Source organism: Malurus melanocephalus, unplaced genomic scaffold (assembly GCF_030028575.1).
Source record: "Malurus melanocephalus ecotype Western Australia unplaced genomic scaffold, MMel_1.1 scaffold_518, whole genome shotgun sequence".
Lineage (NCBI taxonomy): Eukaryota > Metazoa > Chordata > Aves > Passeriformes > Maluridae > Malurus > Malurus melanocephalus.
Genome location: NW_026623750.1, coordinates 233,176 through 248,102, shown reverse-complemented (window position 1 = coordinate 248,102; position 14,927 = coordinate 233,176). Strand labels below are relative to the sequence as shown.

Genomic DNA, 14,927 nt, shown 5'->3' with positions numbered 1-14,927 from the left:
GGCGAGGGCACAGCCAGGGATCCAACGAGATGTGCCAGGATAAATCTGCTCCTGTGAACTCCGCAGTGAGCAGAGCAGGACGGTGGGGAGGGAGGTGGGGGCGGCACCAGCTGACGGCTTCTCCCCTCCATTGCCAGCTCCTGGGTGACATCCTCCTTGTTGTCTTGGCTGCCAACTATGGCAAGGATTTCACCCCTGCCTGCCAGGCTGCCTGGCAGAAGATGGTCCGTGTGGTGGCCCATGCACTGGCCCATGAGTACCACTGAGYGTCCTGGGAGCCTCCTGCCCAGAGACATTGCCGGGAATCCTCGGGCTCTGCAGGACTCTGATCTCCAAATAAACACCAACTTCTCCAGCTACGAGGAGATGTCGTGTTCTTTGTGGGAAAAGGGCGGGGGGGGACATGGGGGGCTGGGGAAGAGGGTGCTCACTAACATGGGATAACGTGAGCCATGATCTTGTTCATGCAAATGGAACTTGCCTAAGGTGGAGGGCTCAGGAAAGTGTTCAGGACAAACCCCAAAAAAACACAACAAAATACAAACACAAACACTCTGGTACTTTTTGGAGACATCAGGTAATATTGTTTGRTTTGATGTTTTAAGTCTTTCACACAGTACGTGGTGCAGAACTGCACAAAAATGTGTGGTTGCAGGAGTGACAGACAGATTGGGAAGGGACCATCACCTGTAACTTCCTGCATGTGGGGTTTTGCTGGTTTGGGTTTTTTTTTTAAATCATTGTCATTCTTAGGTTAACAAAGGCAGAATGTAACAGACACAACCATCAAGACTTGGTTGGATGGGGCTTGGAATGGACCTGAGACAGTGGAAAGTGTCCCTGCTCATGGCACGGGATGGGACTKGATGAKATTTAAGGTCCCTTCAARCCCAAACCAGTGTGGGATTCTGTGATTCCATGAAACACCACCGTGTTGATTGTGGAGGGCTGGGGAGCAGCGTCACCCCCCAGGCCTGGCCAGGCCTCCTGCAGTGAGCAGGAACAAACACAAACATTTTGCACCAAGGTCACCCAGACCCCTCCCTGATCATTCCTGTGCCCCATGAGCTCCATCTCTGTCCCCACTGCCTGTGTTCCATCCCACCACCTTCAGCTGCAGAAGAGCAGCCCCAGGAGACCCAGTTTCCTCTCCCACCTCTCAGGAGCACCACTGATCATGTGGCTGCTGAATCCCTGGGTCAGGCACTGTCTYGGGCTGCACATCCCTGCAGATGTTTTTGTTTCCTCAYGGAAAGGGTGCTCAGGCCTTGGCAGGGGCTGCCCAGGGAGCTTTGGAGTCCCCATCCCTGGAGGYGTCCCAGGAAGGGCTGGAGGTGGCACTGAGTGCTCTGGGCTGGGGACAAGGTGGGCATCGGGCACAGCTGGCACTCCATGGGCWGGGAGGGCTTTTTCTCACAGGATCCTGTGAGATCCCAGTGTGCCCAGTCTTCCCACCTTTCCTGGTGCCCTGTGAGTCATCACCCTACACACAGTTGGTTTCTCCTGGGTCACAGCATCTTCCCTCCAGCCTTGCCTGACCTTTGCCAAGAGGTTCTCTGAGAAGGAATCCCTCTCGGTGCAAGGCCTTGCCATGGTTTTAGCAGTGTCATCCTGAAGTTACCAAATTCTCTAAGAGCTGATGGGAAAGAACAGGGAGAACCCAAAGCCTGACAGGTCSTGCAAGAGAGTGAAGGAGAAACTGGTGCATTCAGAGGAGAGGGGGAATGCAAAAGCCCCGAGCCCGAGTGTTGTGCCTCGGGGTTGGCACCATGCAAGGGGCAGCAGGYCTGGCACCTGCCCTGCTGCAGAGCKTGCAYGGGGCCATGCTGGGGCTTTGCACACAGATAATGCCACCCTTCAGCAGGGCTGGAAATCAGAGACGGGGCAGGAGGGAGGCCAGCCCAGCCCGGGGCTGGGTCTGGGCACTCTGCCCCAGGGCCCCACCCTGGTGCYGGGGCTGCGGGGCCCCCGGGCGCAGCCAATGGAGGGGTGCTCAGGGAGGAGGAGGRGCCTGAGCAGGGTATAAAGGGGGACGGGGACAGCGGTGTCCCAGCSTGCGATCCTCCGGGAGCAAGAGCCCAGACCTCTCCGAACCTGCCACACGCAACCCTCCTGCCGACACCATGGTGCAGTGGACAGCCGAGGAGAAGGCTCTCATCACCGGCCTCTGGGGCAAAGTCAACGTGGCCGAGTGCGGCGCTGAGGCMCTGGCCAGGTAGGTCCAGCTCYGGGAACTGCCCGGCTGCACCGGGAGASACAAACCACTGCAGTCACCAGAGCGTCAATGTGACTGTCATCTCTCCCCAGGCTGCTGATCGTCTACCCCTGGACCCAGAGGTTCTTCGCCTCCTTCGGGAACCTGTCCAGCCCCACTGCCATCCTCGGCAACCCCAAGGTGCAGGCCCATGGCAAGAAGGTGCTGACCTCCTTCGGAGATGCCGTCAAGAACCTGGACAGCATCAAGAACACCTTTTCCCAGCTGTCCGAGCTGCACTGTGACAAGCTGCACGTGGACCCCGAGAACTTCAGGGTGAGCTGTGCTCCTGCCTTGCCCTTCCCTGGGCAGTGTCTCCCTTTACCCTGATCCCCACCAGGAGAGGGGTTTACTCCAGGACAGTGTGGGAGGAAGAGGGGCTGGTGGCTGGCATGAGGGACAAAGAGGGAAGGGGCCAAGTGCAGCCTGGTGGGAAGGCACTGCACAGGCTGCGAGATGACAGGGGCTGTGGAGGGGGCAGGGGAGGGCRGGCAGGGACAGGAAGGGGACAGGAAGGGGAGGACATGGTTTCAGTGTGGGAAGGGAGAGGGAGAACAAAGTGAAAGCAGTTGTTGAGCAGGAAGAGGTTTGAGCCAGGGAGGATGAGAAGGAGCAAGAGCAAAGCTTGGCATGAAGGAGAACGGAGAGACGTGTGAGGAGCAGGAGATTGTGGCTGGATGCCAAAAGCAAAAGAGGATCTACAGGGAGAAAACTTCGGCTGCTTTATTTCTGCAGCTGAGAGCATCTCAGTAGGGAATTAACCCCGACATTTGTCCCCGGGGCTGGCAGAGATCCCCCTATGTCAGCACGAGCTCAGTGCTGATGCCAGGGCACTCTGCYGACTCCTGCTGCGCTGGGAGATCGGCTGGGTCTTCTGCTTGGGAGAAACTCCAAAATGAAACCAGAGGGGACAAAGGAAAATTGGATCCCATACCCTTCCCGTATGGTAGCAAGACCAGAACCTTTGGAGTAAGAGCAGAGACMAAGTTGAAAGTGCATCTTAAAAAGGACTTGGTGGAGGTTTTTAAGAGTACGGATTTCCTGGAGGCTTCCCTGTGTGCAATGTGAGTGCTTGTTGGGGATGCACAGGGCACTGCTAACCTGCGGGTGCTCTTGTCCCCACAGCTCCTGGGTGACATCCTGATCATCGTCCTGGCCGCCCACTTTGGCAAGGATTTCTCTCCCGACTGCCAGGCCGCCTGGCAGAAGCTGGTGCGTGTGGTTGCCCACGCTCTGGCCCGCAAATACCACTAAAGAGCCGCAGGAGCGCCCGGCGTGGCCTYGGTGTCTGCACCCGCTGCTGCACCGGGGCCAACAGCTTCCAACAGCCAAATAAAGCTCATCCTGTGAAGTCTCCACTGCGTCTGTGCATCCCTGAGGGGCTGGAGGGCTCGGGGGGATGGGGGGCTGGGTTGTCAGCTTCAGCAGGACCCTAAAATACCCTCTGCCTTTGTTCTTGGTGGTTTGGTGGTTTGTGTGGGGTTTGCCTCTGGAAATTGTGCTTTCAGGATACTGGGTTGACACAATCCTGTCAGCCCTGTGGTCACACACGGGGGACTTTGCATAGAGGAACTACTCAGAATTTTACTGTGAAACTTGCATGTCTCTCCTAGACAAGGGAAATTGAGAGAATTCATATTTTTCTGGGGAGAGGATAAACAAATTGAAGACTTTAATCTATCCTGGCTCATCCCTGGCATAAAACCTATCCGAAATCAGCTGAGTCACGCAGGCCCAGCAGCCAGCTGGGTGGGGGCAGGTTTTAGATAAACATTTTGCTATCAAGGCCTGTCCAGACTTTGTTTATTCACATCTCTCCCCCGCTGTGCCACCCACTCTGCAATTTGGGGTGGGCACGATTCTGCCAAGAGCAGCGACTTAATAATTTCCTGGATGCGAGTTTTGGGTGGGTTTAGGTGTCTGCAGAGCAGGACACTTTTGGGTAGGGTTTGTTCTTGGCATGGGAACACATCTGAACAGAGTATGACGCAGCAACAGGGATGCTTGGCTGAAAGGATGTGCTCTTTTCTGAGGGAAAAAAACTGGGCAAAATTATTTATCCCAGGATTTCTGACACCCAGTTTGCCCTGTGCTCTRTCCCTGCCTCACCCACATCTCTGGACAGTCCTCTCTGCTCCTGACCCATGGGAATGTGCCACTCCCCCTGTGACCCATGAATGCCCTTTTTCACTCACGTCACCCAAAGAGAAAGGCATTCTGTTCATGACATCGAGGTACACACTGAGAAGGGAGAAGATGATTTGCAGCAAGTCCCAAAGGGTTTTTCACCCTGCAGGGAGACTGAGCAGGCACAGGGTCACCAAACCCCCTCAGAACTGTACATGACTTTTCATAGGTTTTGTCACAGATATGAATAGTTTCCTATGAACATGACTGCTCACAGACTTCAGGCAGAAATGACTGAACTGTTTGAATGAGGAGGTGTCCTGCAGCTGAGGTGTCTGGGGGAGGAAGGACAACACAGCTGGAGAGGGACGGGGACAAGGGCTGGAGGGACAGGAGCCAGGGAATGGCTTCCCAGTGCCAGAGGGCAGGGCCAGATGGGATATTGGGCAGGAATTGTTCCCTGGGAGGGTGGGCAGGCCCTGGCACAGGGTGCCCAGAGAAGCTGTGGCTGCCCCTGGATCCCTTTGAGTGCCCAAGGCCAGGCTGGACATTGGGGCTGGGAGCAGCCTGGGWCAGTGGGAGGTGTCCCTGCCATGGCAGRGGTGGCACTGGRTRGGCTTTGAGGTSCCTCCAATCCATTCCATGACCCCATAACCGGAGCTGACCTGCAGGGTTCCAGCACTCCCTGCGCCTGGTGACACACGGTAGGAAGGAACAGCCCTTCCTGGTGCTGTCTGGTGGCTTCACTCCATCTCCACTCCCAGCTCAGGGTGACACCCTGCTGCAGGAGCCCCCAGCACACAGATCCTGTGGGATGTCGCCTCTCCATGCTGCTTTTCCTGCTCCCRTTCCATGGTGTCAGAACATCCCTGTGGCTGCCAGCACTGGGAGCACCCAGGTCCTGGGGGGCACATGAGGGTGGGCACTGGTGGCAGCCTGGCAGCCTTTTCCCTGCATATTCTCACTCCCTGCTTGTGCCAGGCTGACCTCAACTGGATTATCATCACTGTCCAGCCCCCAGCTGTGGGGACTAGATTTTCTGGAGAAAAGGCAAATATAGGCAAATCTAATGAAAATTAATCATCCCTATTCCATACAGAAAAGTCTGCAACTAGAGTGGGAAACATATATTATCAGGCTGGAGATCTCTCTTGCTCTTTTCTTTCTTTTGATTGCTTTCCCTGCCATATTTTCAGTGCAAAAGACATGCAGCAGGAGATGGTCCCTGGAGGAAATGTCAGTGTCCAAGACATTGCTCTGCTGCAGCCTGGACAGCCCCTCACCTGTTCCCAGTCTGTCAGAACCCAGSAGCTCTTCCTTAGCCCAGCCCAAACCTTCTGGCAAAGAATAGGAAAACAGTGCATTGCCCTGGAACCCTGAGATCAGGATCAAAMCCCCTGTGCTGATTTCAGCAAGGACGGTGTGTCTTGGGCCTTTATACAGAAACTAAAAGAGGAAATCTCCCAGGGCATTGCTCCTGGTGAGGGTGCTTCACCCCTGGTGTGCTMCAGGGTGTGTCAGGAGAATCCAAACATCTCCAGGAGAGCCAGTCCTGGCTAAATTTGGCAGGGGGAATKTGGAATTCGACAGGTTCAGAAGGGGAAGGCCCTGCACTCCCCCACAAGCTGCACATGCCTGAGCTGAGCTTTTGTTGTTTTATAGCCCATGGCAGAAGCTGCAGAAACAAACCTCGTGTTYCAAGCCCATTTCACCTGCTCCTTATGAATGTGGCTGAAAGCAGGAATGGGCTGAACCTGTTTGGCCCTTGCTCCCTGCCCACAGCACTGCACCAGGCTGGTCTTGCCACATCTGGGGAGGGGACAACATCTGGGTGCACCTCACATGGAAGGACTGAGCTTTAAGGTCCTTCCAACCCAAACCATTCTGAGATTCTGGCTCAGAATATCTTGAATTGGAAAGGACCAACAAGGATCATTGAAGTCCAGCTCCAAAGCTGGACTCCGAAGCCCAGCTATGATTCATCCTGCTCCAAAGGGCACAAATAAATCCAGCAGGTCAAGTTCTGTTATGGGAGGAGGACAGTGGGGTTAATGTAGATTTTGGCTGCAGAGCCTGAGCATCCTCTGAGCAGCTCTGGCACAGCTCCAGGAGCTTCAAGGAGCCCCAAGTCCTCGGGCAGGGCAGTTGCTGGTGGCAATTCCCTCTGGGTGACTGTGCCTCAGGATTTTGGCCCCAACATTCAACACAGCGCTGATGCCCGGCAGAGCCCAGTGTTTGAAGAGCTGAGGCACGAGGCTCACAGGCTCACAGCATCACAGCCACAGCCCTGAGCCCCTGCCCACGGTCACTGGTGSGGGACATTGCTGGGGGTCCTGCAGCCCTTCCTCTGCAGAGGGCCCAGGCTGGAGGGTGAAAGAGCTGCTCTCACAGGGGGAAGGGATAAAGCTCTGCAGCTCRGGATAACCAGAGGCTCCTTGTGAGGGTGCCACACCCTGGCCATCCCCTCCTGCTCCCCCGCTGTCYGCTGGGGACCCCCGCCTGTCCRGCCAATGGCCCCACTGGCCGTGCCGGGGAGGGGCTGCACTCAGGGGATAAAAGCCCCGGCGGGCTCTGGGCTCAGCTACAGGGTCGGTGTCCTCTCAGAGCCCAGCAAAGCCGCCACCATGGTGCACTGGTCAGCCGAGGAGAAGCAGCTCATCGCCAGCGTCTGGGCCAAGGTCAACGTGGAGGAATGCGGCGCCGAGGCCCTGGCCAGGTGGGTCCAGCTCCGGCTGCAGCGCACAGGGAAAGCACTGCAGCCACCGCAGCGCTGACGTGTCTGTGTGTGTCRTGTCTCTGCCCAGGCTGCTGATTGTCTACCCCTGGACCCAGAGGTTCTTTGACAACTTCGGGAACCTGTCCAGCCCCACGGCCATCATCGGCAACCCCAAGGTCCGTGCCCATGGCAAGAAGGTGCTSACCTCCTTCGGGGAAGCCATCAAGAACCTGGACAACATCAAGGCCACCTACTCCAAGCTGTCCGAGCTGCACTGTGAGAAACTGCACGTGGACCCCGAGAACTTCAGGGTGAGCCGTGTTTGCAGCCCCAACCCTTCCCTGGGCTGTGTGGAGAGATTCAGACTTTGCTCTGCYCAGGGACATTTTCTTGGGCTGGAGGGGGAAAGGTCCCTGTGTAATACCCAAGAGAGGTGGTGTGTTGTACAAAGGTGTTTGCAACAGTGTGTGTGACTTGCTCCCTAAATGTCCCATTTTTAGTGCCAGCACAGCTCCAGGGATGGGAAGGCCTGGAGCGATGGTTACCTGGAGGGGAGCTGGTGGGGAATGGCCCCAGGGGAAGGTGCAGCCTGGGCTGAACGAGTCAGAGCAGAGGGAAGCTCAGCAGATTCCAGGATACCCAAGCTCCTATGGCAAGATAAGCAGAACCAAGGAGCAGAGTCCTGCTTTGCCCAGCACAGGGGGTGGGACACTCCCCCCTTCTCCAATATTTTTAATTAAAAATGGATCATTCCCTTCATTTATATCCAAAGGCAAAAAGAAAAAAAATAAGTGTTTTTCAGGGTGGGTCTCAGGCCAAATCCAAATGCTTTAGCAAAAATGGGAACATAGTTCAAGGTTCTTTCTTTCTGGTTTAATTTTAATTTTTGAACAAATATTGTTTTCCCAAGACCCAAAGCTTTCTATGCAAAGACTGAGTATTCTGTTGTTGCAGGGAAGAGGCAGTGGGCTGTGCCTGTAAGCAGGGGCTGAGGAGGAAAAGGAGGAGGAGTGTGCAGTGTGTGAGAGTCCTTTCAGGGGGGCAATTCCACCTCATGAGAAGTCAGGGGAAGGAAACTTGTGGGTTGCAGGCGGTGTCTGGGGGGGACAAGAAGGAGAGGGACTGGGGACGGGGAAAATCTGCAGCAGAAAAACCAGGGAGCCACAAAGGAGAAGCTGCTTGGAACCAAAGGCACGGCAGGATGCAGGAGAGTCCGGGACAGCAGAGCCTTTGTGGCAGCTCAGCCCCAGCCAGGACATCCCCAGCTCCCTGCTCRGCTCTGACTGACCAATAGCCCCAGCAGCACTGACCCTGCCTGTCATCCTTTCTCCTCCAGCTCCTTGGAGACATCCTCGTCATCGTTCTGGCTTCCCACTTCGGCAGGGAATTCACCCCTGCATGCCAGTTCGCCTGGCAGAAGCTGGTGGGGGTGGTGGCTCACGCTCTGGCCCGCAARTACCACTGAGCATGGGGCACAGAGCCCCGGRCCAGGGCAGCCCCCTGAGCACGGGGAGCTGCCCTCTGGGAACCCCTGAGCACAAAATAAACCCCTCCATCTGCTCATTTGTGGTGTGTCTGTGTGTCTGTGCTGGGAGAGACAGGCGAGCTGCCCTGGGAGTGCAGTGCTGTGGTGTGTGGGTGATTCCCAGTCTCCAGAGATCCCCTAACCCTGCAGGGCTCTCTCATGGGGGTGATTCCCAGTCTCCAGAGATCCCCTAACCCTAACCCTGCAGGGCTCTCTCAGGTGTGATCGCTGCCAGGGCAGGGGCTGGCACAGGAACTCGAGGGGGCTGGCACCCGGGAGGGTCATGGGAACAGTGAGGGGCTGCAAAGAGACCCATGGAAGCACAGAATACCCTCAGTGGGATGGGACCCACAAGAATMATCGGGTCCAACTCCTGGCTGTGCACAGGACAACCCCAAAATCCCACCACGAGCCTGAGAGCAKTGTCCAAATCTCTTCTCCCAGCTCTGCAGTGCTGTGGGGTGGGGTGAAGCCAGCAGTGTCCAGAGCACAGAATTCCCCAATCCAGGTGCTGGAACATGCTGTGCCCATCCCTGGGCCTGAGGATGCTCCCTGTGGGAGCCCYCGACCCAGGAGAAAGCCTTTGAACTCACACCCTAGGAGCTTCAGAAGACATTGAAGAGGGACTGGGGACAAGGGATGGAGGGACAGGAGCCAGGGAATGGCTTCCCAGTGCCAGAGGGCAGGGCCAGATGGGATATTGAACAGGAATTGTTCCCTGGGAGGGTGGGCAGGCCCTGGCACAGGGTGCCCAGAGAAGCTGTGGCTGCTGCTGGATCCCTTTGAGTGCCCAAGGCCAGGCTGGACATTGGGGCTGGGAGCAGCCTGGGACAGTGGGMGGTGTCCCTGCCATGGCAGGKGTGGCACTGGATGGGCTTTGAGGTCCCTTCCCACCCAAACCAATGCATGAGTTTTTCCTGGCTCCAGGAGGAGCGGTGCCAGCTCCCAGCAGTGGAGGAATCACAAGCACAGATCACTGCTGTGATTTCTGTAATTTAGCATGATTTCCCAATGCCTTTTCCTACCCATTTTTCCAAAGGGCAATCCTCCTCCCCTGAAATCTGCTCAGTCATTACTCTCTGCTCTTGCTGTGGAACGATCCCTTTCTTTCTTTCCCAAGCAGCACCATGTGCAGCTCATTCATCAAAGTTTTGTGATGCCATGAGAGAGGAGAACAATCCATCATCCTGCTGGGGTGAACTTCCCACCATTCCAGACCTGCATTATGCAATTCAGAGGGATTCAGGGGTTTTCTGTCTTTTCTAAACCAGGCTTGAACGAAATCTGTGCTGATTGCAACTCCCAGCATCTTTTAAGGAATTCTTATTCAAATGTTAGTCAGGAGCAGGGGAASCAGGGGACTATCAGGTGTAATTATTTTTATATGGCCTTATCCCCACACTTAACAAAATTGCAGAAGCAGAAAAAAAATCCCCAGTTCACTTCTTAGCACCAGCCAAAAATACTCTTTAAGCAGCTCTGTGCTGCCCCTGCCAGGGTTATTTATCATGTATTTATAGGCACAATTTTACACCTCTTGAGGGAATTTTGTCGGGAGCAGCAGCGTCATGGAGCATTTCAGGAGCCCGAGCTGGTGGAGTTGGAATGCAATCACAACAWCAGCTGCCCCTGGGACGTGTCTGCCCTGTTTGACACTGCTGGAAGGGGCAGGACTGACAGTGGGCTTGCTCTGATGTTTAAAAGATGCTTCATCGCTTTTGAGAGGTAAAWAAAGATGTTTTTTTCTCCAGGACCCAGAGTGCAAGTTTCTGACTTGCCCAATGAATCCGTGCTCCTGCAGCGACTGTTTCTGGCAGTTTTTGGTGCCGTGTGTTGTGTCACAGAGATATTGGACAGAAAATCTCTCTGCCAGTGGCACAAAAAGATCTTTGCAGATTTTCTAGGATGGGCTTAATCCATTTGGCCAAAGCAACAAGTGATTGGGACAGGACGGGACRGGACAGGACGGGACAGGATGGGACAGACCCTCCTGACTCTCTTCCACAAGCCCCTGTGCAAGGGCTGGCTGGGAAAAGGATCACAACTTTTTCCTGTGTCACTACCACAATCTAATACCATGGCAACTGCAGCAGTGCTGCAAAGCCCCTCAGAAATAGCATGTGGATGTTAAAAGGTTTTTGATCCCTCGGTGACTTTGGAGAAAGGAAGGTTGGAAACCCCAGAGGGACTTGTCAAAGCTGATCTGCCTCATCTTTCCTTTGTTTCGCCCCCTTGCCTCCTCCCCGCTCTGTCAGTGCCCTTCCAGCCCAAATTYTCTGCAGCAGAGAACCAGACACGTGCAGGAATCACATTTCTGAGCAGATGATGAGTTCATCTTTCCTACCCCAAAGCATTGCCTCAAGTGCAGGAGTTCTCGCTACCTGGCACAATGTGGCCTCAGAGACCAAACCATTCTGCTGTTTGACTGTGTTGGCAGTGTTGTTATCGTGTCTCCCTCAATCGTTCTTTGCCCAGGTCAGCTGAGGGCTGCTGTACACACAGCTCACTCTGCTCCTTCCTCTCCCCAGCCTTTTCCCAGTCCTCTCACCTCAAAGTTTTGCCCTGAGAAAACTTGAATCTTGTCAAGCACATGGAGAAGGGAGTGTGAAGCTTTTCCACGGAAAGACTGACCAGAATCTCAGMATCACTGAGGTTGGAAAAGCCCTCCAAGATCACAGAGTGCAGCCTGTGATGGATCCCCACCCGGCCAGCTGTGCTGAGCATGTCTGGAGATGATGAACCAGTTCCTCTGGGCTGCCTGGGAGCCTGGCAGATGGTGCTGGAAGCACAACCCAGCAGGGATGGTGGTGTCCACAGGATCTTCCATCGGGGCAGGAGCTGAGCACTCTGGGGAGGGCACAGCAGCACCTGGGCTGTAGGGATTCATCCTGTCCCTTTGGGCCTCACGAGGACACAGACACAGGGCAGGGGAGGAGCAGGTGAGGAACATTGGGGAGGAGCAGGTGAGGAACATGTGTCCAGCTGTGCAGTAATCCAGGTGAACACTCCACAGAGGGGCACGGGGACAGGATGCCACCCTCCAGAGCAGCCCCACGGGTGGAGGATGTGACTCGTTCCAGTTCTTACCCACATTGACCAAGASCAGAACACTGGGTGGTGCCCAGAGTGAACAAATCCATCTGTTTATTTTTGTGGGATGCTGCAGAGGATGAGGATGCRGTGCACGTCTGAGTGTGCACACCCAGATTCCAACACTGCAATCTGCATTTTCATGTTGAAGGCTATTAGAGCATGCTGGAATGAGGTCTGCTAATTTACCTTATCAAGCTGATTATTGAGCTGCTGAAGCGAAGAGCGGAGGTGCAGATGTCTGGAGCTTTGTCTGAGACATGGGGCARTTGGAAATACACCAATCCCATTTCTCATGGCACGCTGATGAGTTTAGCCCTCAATAAAACAATGCCAAGTTCCCTGTTTGCATAGACGGATTGAGTGTGAATTCCTTGAATGCTGGGGGCTGGAAAAGTTTAACTTCTCCCACATCAGCCCCTAAAAAGAGCAGTGGGCAAGTCAGGGACTCATTAGTGTCAGCTTGAGGGGCACTTTAGAACTTGCTTTTAATTTTTTCCCTCCCAGCCCACAGGCAGCGTGCAGTGTTCAAAGCTCCATCCCTTTAAGCATCTCTCTTCTGTTATGATTTGTATTCCGCAGAGTGCAGCATTTCCCCGAGGAGCCCGTGGGCTGGCGTTGGAAGCCCCGGGCTGACAGTTCTGTAGGAGAGACGAGAGCTGGCTTTGTGCACACGTTGCCTAATTTGACTCACAGCTGTAGCTGCAATAACAACATTCCTGCTAAGAACCACARTTGCTGTGTATTTTACTGATAAATATGGGCTGAAATGCCTGGCACTGGGAGGAGCCAGGGTCATAGCAATGGCAGCAGCAATAGAATAGTGAATAAACTCAGAAATGAAGGGAAACAAAAGGTTCTGGATTTGCCAATGCCTTAGACCTGCAGGAGTGACCTGTGCCCTCAGTGTGGGTGACAGACAAATTCTGGTAATTGCTGCTGTTTCTGTAGCTCCTGGGAGCACAGTTCCACAGTGCCAGGTGCTGCACAGACAYAAAACAGGGAGACAACTGCAGCCTTTTCCCCTTTTCCTTCCACTGAAGGCACAGCTAAGGGGGCAGGTGGGGGACAGGAGGACCAGCAGAATCCTGGAATGGTTTGGGTTGGGAGGGACCTTAAAKCTCCTCATTCCACCCCCCTGCCATGGGCATGCGCATGTTCTGAACTCGTGTGAGTGGCTCCAACTGGAGGGACCCCCACACTCATGGACACCCCAAATCCCTTCGCTAAATGCTTTTGATRAAATCACTTTGTAGGGGGAATGGAGGAAACTGGGATCTTGTTTGCCATCACACTGTCACCAGTGAGTGCATGGAGGGCACGGGGAACTCCCAGAGCTTGCCCAGGACACCCCCAACACAGTCAGAGTCCCAACACCAGCCCCAGAACCCCCAGAGCTTGCCCAGGACCAGCCCCAGCACAGCCCAGAGCCCCCAACACCAGCCCCAGAACTCCCAGAGCTTTCCCAGGACCAGCCCCAACACAGCCCAGAGCACCCTGAGACCCGGTGACACCTGGCTGTGACAGGGCATCGCTGGCATCACAAGTGCCACACAGGTCAGTCTCAGAGAAAGGAGCCTGAGAATCCCTCTTGCCCTCTTACCACTCCTGTTGGGTGTGTGTGTGTGTGTGTGTAACACATCTGCTGATGTGGGAAACCTYGTGAAGATTTGTCAAACCTGCTGGTCAGCCCCAAAACCCTCAGACGGGGAACTGTGCACTCTGTGACTGACTGATGTGATCCTGTGCTGACTGTGCTGCTCCAGGGAGCAAAAGGACAGGAGAGCCACATCCTGGCTGAAGGGGGAAAAGGAAAGCACTGTTTTCTCATACAGAAATTCCACCTCTGCGCTTGGGAGCCRGCAGGGAGCTCACTGATCCTTGCTTTGGCTTTTGCAGGCCTGGCAGCAGAGCGAGAGGAGGATCACCATGCACATACCAGGAGCTTGGACACTGCCAGGTGACTCCTTCATCCGGAGAGCTCAGTGTGCCATCAGCRCTTTATGGAGGAAATTCCTGAATCCCCTTTGTGCAGGTGCTGCAGAGAACATCTCTGCTGGCTGGCAGCCTCCTCCTCATTTCAGATCTATTATTGTCACTATTGTTATTGTTATTATTATTATTATCTTAAATCATTTGCACCTCTATTTTCTTTCTTTCTGTGAATAAATCACAGGCTTGATGATCTTTTCCTTCTCCAAAAATAACCTTGGCAGCAGAGACCTGAGGCAAGTGCCGTTGTGCCAGGCATTTCTGCATCTCAGAGCTGAGCACAGCTGAGAGCCCAGGCAGAGCCGCAGCTTTGCCAAGCACCCAGCAGCTTGTGGGTGCCAAAAAGCAGCGCTGTGAACATCTGCCAGCCCAGGGTGGGAGATTTTGGACTCGGATATCCCTGTATGTGCAAACTCCAGGGCTGTTTTCCAGCATGAATGAAGTCAACAATAACCACATCCCCCTCTCCTGGAGGGGAGAGCTCTGGCAGCTCCCTGTGCTGCTCAGGAACCACTTCTGCATGCTGGGAAGAGGAGATTTCAGTCCTGTTGACCCACCTGGCCAAGCTGAAACACGAGCAAGAATTGTCCTTCCTGACAGGTCTCTGGGCCCTCACCAGAGTGCAAGCCCCTGCTCTGCAGGAAGCAGAATCTCAGCTGGATGYCAGGAGCCATTGATCTCATCATGGCACCTCTGGCACTGCCAAAGGCAGTTTGTGCTGCCCCTGGTCTGCCCTGGGCARATAAACCGTGTGTACAGTGCTCATTGACATGAAAAAAGGGTCTGGGGGCAGCAACGTCTTCATGACATGGGCACCGTCCCCTTCAAAGTGACCATCACTGCACCTGCAGCAGCACTGACAGTGAAAAACAGCCCAGATCACATTGCCTGAAATACAGATATTTGTGCGGCTATTTCTATATCCATCCCCAAATAGGAGCTGCCTGAGCATCTTTCCCCCTGGTGCCGGTGAAAGTGTCCTTGGATCTCCCTCCACGAGGTCCCTCAGGGCTCCCTGGCTCACTCAGTGGTGCTACATTTTTTTTCTGGCTGATYAGCTGTGTCAAAGGGGATGACACAAACATGCTCCTGAGAGTGAATCCCAGTGTCCAGCTGTGGAGTTGCCTTGGGCTGGCACCAGGAGCCAACAAGAGAGTTCAGGCAGGAGGAAACTTTGCTGGGACAACCTCTGTGGRTGCAGGAAGGAGAGATGTGAATGCACC

General features: G+C 54.6%; 3 protein-coding genes across 3 annotated transcripts in view; all 3 read left to right on the top strand.

Annotated features, from left to right (window-relative positions):
* The window catches only part of LOC130582748 (hemoglobin subunit beta-like), a 17,634-nt gene extending 17,368 nt beyond the window's left edge, over nt 1-266 (top strand). Inside the window, exons 4-5 of the mRNA XM_057381642.1 lie at nt 67-82; nt 138-266. Coding sequence (XP_057237625.1) covers nt 67-82; nt 138-266 — 145 coding nt within the window. The remainder of the gene's footprint in view (nt 1-66; nt 83-137) is intronic.
* Nucleotides 267-2,040: 1,774 nt separating this feature from the next.
* LOC130582726 (hemoglobin subunit beta) lies at nt 2,041-3,610 on the top strand. Its single transcript, XM_057381609.1, has 3 exons — nt 2,041-2,215; nt 2,308-2,530; nt 3,380-3,610. The coding sequence occupies exons 1-3, from the start codon at nt 2,124-2,126 to the stop codon at nt 3,506-3,508; spliced, it is 444 nt and encodes a 147-aa protein (XP_057237592.1). The 5' UTR covers nt 2,041-2,123; the 3' UTR covers nt 3,509-3,610.
* Nucleotides 3,611-6,891: 3,281 nt separating this feature from the next.
* Nucleotides 6,892-8,640, top strand: LOC130582740 (hemoglobin subunit epsilon). The gene is made up of 3 exons (XM_057381633.1): nt 6,892-7,097; nt 7,186-7,408; nt 8,434-8,640. Exons 1-3 carry the CDS (start codon nt 6,892-6,894, stop codon nt 8,560-8,562), a joined length of 558 nt encoding a protein of 185 aa, XP_057237616.1. The 3' UTR covers nt 8,563-8,640.
* The last annotated feature ends 6,287 nt before the right edge of the window (nt 8,641-14,927 follow it).